General features: G+C 41.5%; 1 protein-coding gene across 1 annotated transcript; it reads left to right on the top strand.

Moving 5' to 3' along the window:
- Window positions 1-267: 267 nt before the first annotated feature.
- LOC108763229 (uncharacterized) lies at window positions 268-1,764 on the top strand. Its single transcript, XM_018510680.1, has 2 exons — window positions 268-800; window positions 860-1,764. Exons 1-2 carry the CDS (start codon window positions 707-709, stop codon window positions 1,762-1,764), a joined length of 999 nt encoding a protein of 332 aa, XP_018366182.1. The 5' UTR covers window positions 268-706.
- The last annotated feature ends 405 nt before the right edge of the window (window positions 1,765-2,169 follow it).

Genomic DNA, 2,169 nt, shown 5'->3' with positions numbered 1-2,169 from the left:
ATAATTACCTAAATATATACATACTTTCTGTTTTGAATATGAGATTTTAGAAATGACATGCATGACATAAGGGGCCATTCTGGTATCACACCAGAACCTGATGGCTGCATTTTCTGCTGTCGCAACTTCCTGCTAAATTGACTCCACAAGGAATCCCAACTTTTTAGCTTCATCGGCTACAAATTTATACATATTATAAATATATAATATATTTGATAGTTTCGTATTTTTAACAGAAATAAAATATTTTAACTTATACCTGTGCAATTCAGAGACTCAGAAATCGTTTTCCACTTCATTTCTTTCACTTTGTGATCTTTATAATTTGCGTCACTTTTTGCATACAAACAAGGATTTTGTTGCACAATTGCAATTAAAACCTCATCATCAATATCAATATTATCATTGTCGTCAATATCCGACATTGTGACAAAGTATAAAAAATGAGAAGTATACTTGGTTTTCCGTTACACTTTTCTATCATTGACTGAAAATTAAGGTTATATTGTTCGAAAGTTTTAAGTATTAAGTTTTAAGAGCTGGGATCTGGCCAGTTCGCTTAGAGCTAAGAGATTACAACTTAAGACAGCGCGGGAAACATTTCAGGCCGGAAACTACGTCACACTTAGGGCTTAGAGCAGAAGGCTAAAGGCTTAAAACACCTATTGTAGATCCGGGGTAAAGGAATCAAGACTCTTTAAATCTTATGTTACTAGTCGTCATGAAAAATCCACCGTCTTCAGATCTACGTACCCGCCGGCATATTGGCTCTCATATAAAGTCTTCTCTACCACAGTCAAGTATGTGGATACTATGCAGAGTAGGGACAAGTGCGAAAATCCTATATTGACTGTTGCAGAATTTTATCACAAGTCTTTTGAGTTCAGACAGAACGCCAAGGCCTTCTACACGGACGGATCGAAGAGTCCGGAAGGCGCAGTTGGTGCTGCGGTATACTCGCCGGAGCTGGAAGGTAGTATCAAACACAAGCTTCCCCCCGAAACCTCCATTTTCTCCGCTGAGCTCTGGGCCATCTACCAGGCTATTCTTGCTATTTTTGATCTTAACTTCCCTAAAAGCGTTATCTTTTCTGATTCAAGGAGCGCGTTGGATGCTCTTCAAAATTCCTCCAAGGTGCAGCGCAATTATATAGTGTATCAGATTAGAAAAGCCTACCTAGACATTGTAGATAAAGGCAACGAGGTCACCCTCTTTTGGGTCCCTGCACATTCGGGCATTCCCGGCAATGAATCAGCAGATCAAGATGCTAAGCTGGCGGCAATCGAGGGTTACAAACCTGACTTTAGAGTCCCTTACGAGGACCTACTGGTGGAATCACGTGCCCGAGCGGACAAACAGTTTCAAGAATATATGGAAGAGGTTTCCAGAACTAAAGGCACTCGATACTTCGAACAATTTCACACAATATCCAAGAAAACATGGTTTCATGAATCTTCGCTCTCAAGAGAAGAAATCGTTCTCATCAATCGTCTAAGATCCAACCACATTAATGTTAACGAGAGCCTACACAGGGTCAATATGATACCATCACCGAGCTGCCCATGTGGCGACCCCCGTCAGACAATAAATCATTTAATTTTCCATTGCAATGAATTCTCTGAAAAATCTACCCCTATCCAAGCGTATATATCAAAGAAATTCCCAAATTCTCCTCAGGACCTCGTCCCCGCCCTGCGCTCTCCTAGTCCCACATTCTCCCGTCTCCTTCTGGCCTACATGAAGGCCAATGACCTCTTTTTCTGACTTTTCTTTTGCTCCACTCCCCCTTCTCCTTTGGCGCGCAGTTCACCGCTGGGGGGCAGCAGGCGTCTGGATTGGGGGGGAGGCCACTATACTTTTATAACCATCATGGCTTACAAACCCACTTGCCAAAAATTACTAGCAACGCAGACATCAATGGCCTAGTACCAACCCTTGGGTTGCCTGGCCAATAACTCAAGAAGAAGAAGAATTGAAGAATGAGATTGAAGACTGAAAGATTGAAGTTTGGCTAATTAGAACAAAAGAAACCAAAATTTCCTTGTCCTCATTGATGAAATTTCAATATTTAATCTTTGGCTGCGTTCAGAAACTTCACGGGTGAGGAAAATGGCGGAGCGTAAAAAATAAGCACCATCGACATCTAGAATAGACCGCTGATGGCAATGG

The sequence above is a fragment of the Trachymyrmex cornetzi genome, unplaced genomic scaffold (genome assembly GCF_001594075.2).
Source record: "Trachymyrmex cornetzi isolate Tcor2-1 unplaced genomic scaffold, Tcor1.1 scaffold1100, whole genome shotgun sequence".
In the NCBI taxonomy this organism is placed as follows: domain Eukaryota; kingdom Metazoa; phylum Arthropoda; class Insecta; order Hymenoptera; family Formicidae; genus Trachymyrmex; species Trachymyrmex cornetzi.
The sequence above is the reverse complement of the archived record's forward strand: the minus strand, read 5'-3'. Positions and strand labels throughout refer to the sequence as shown.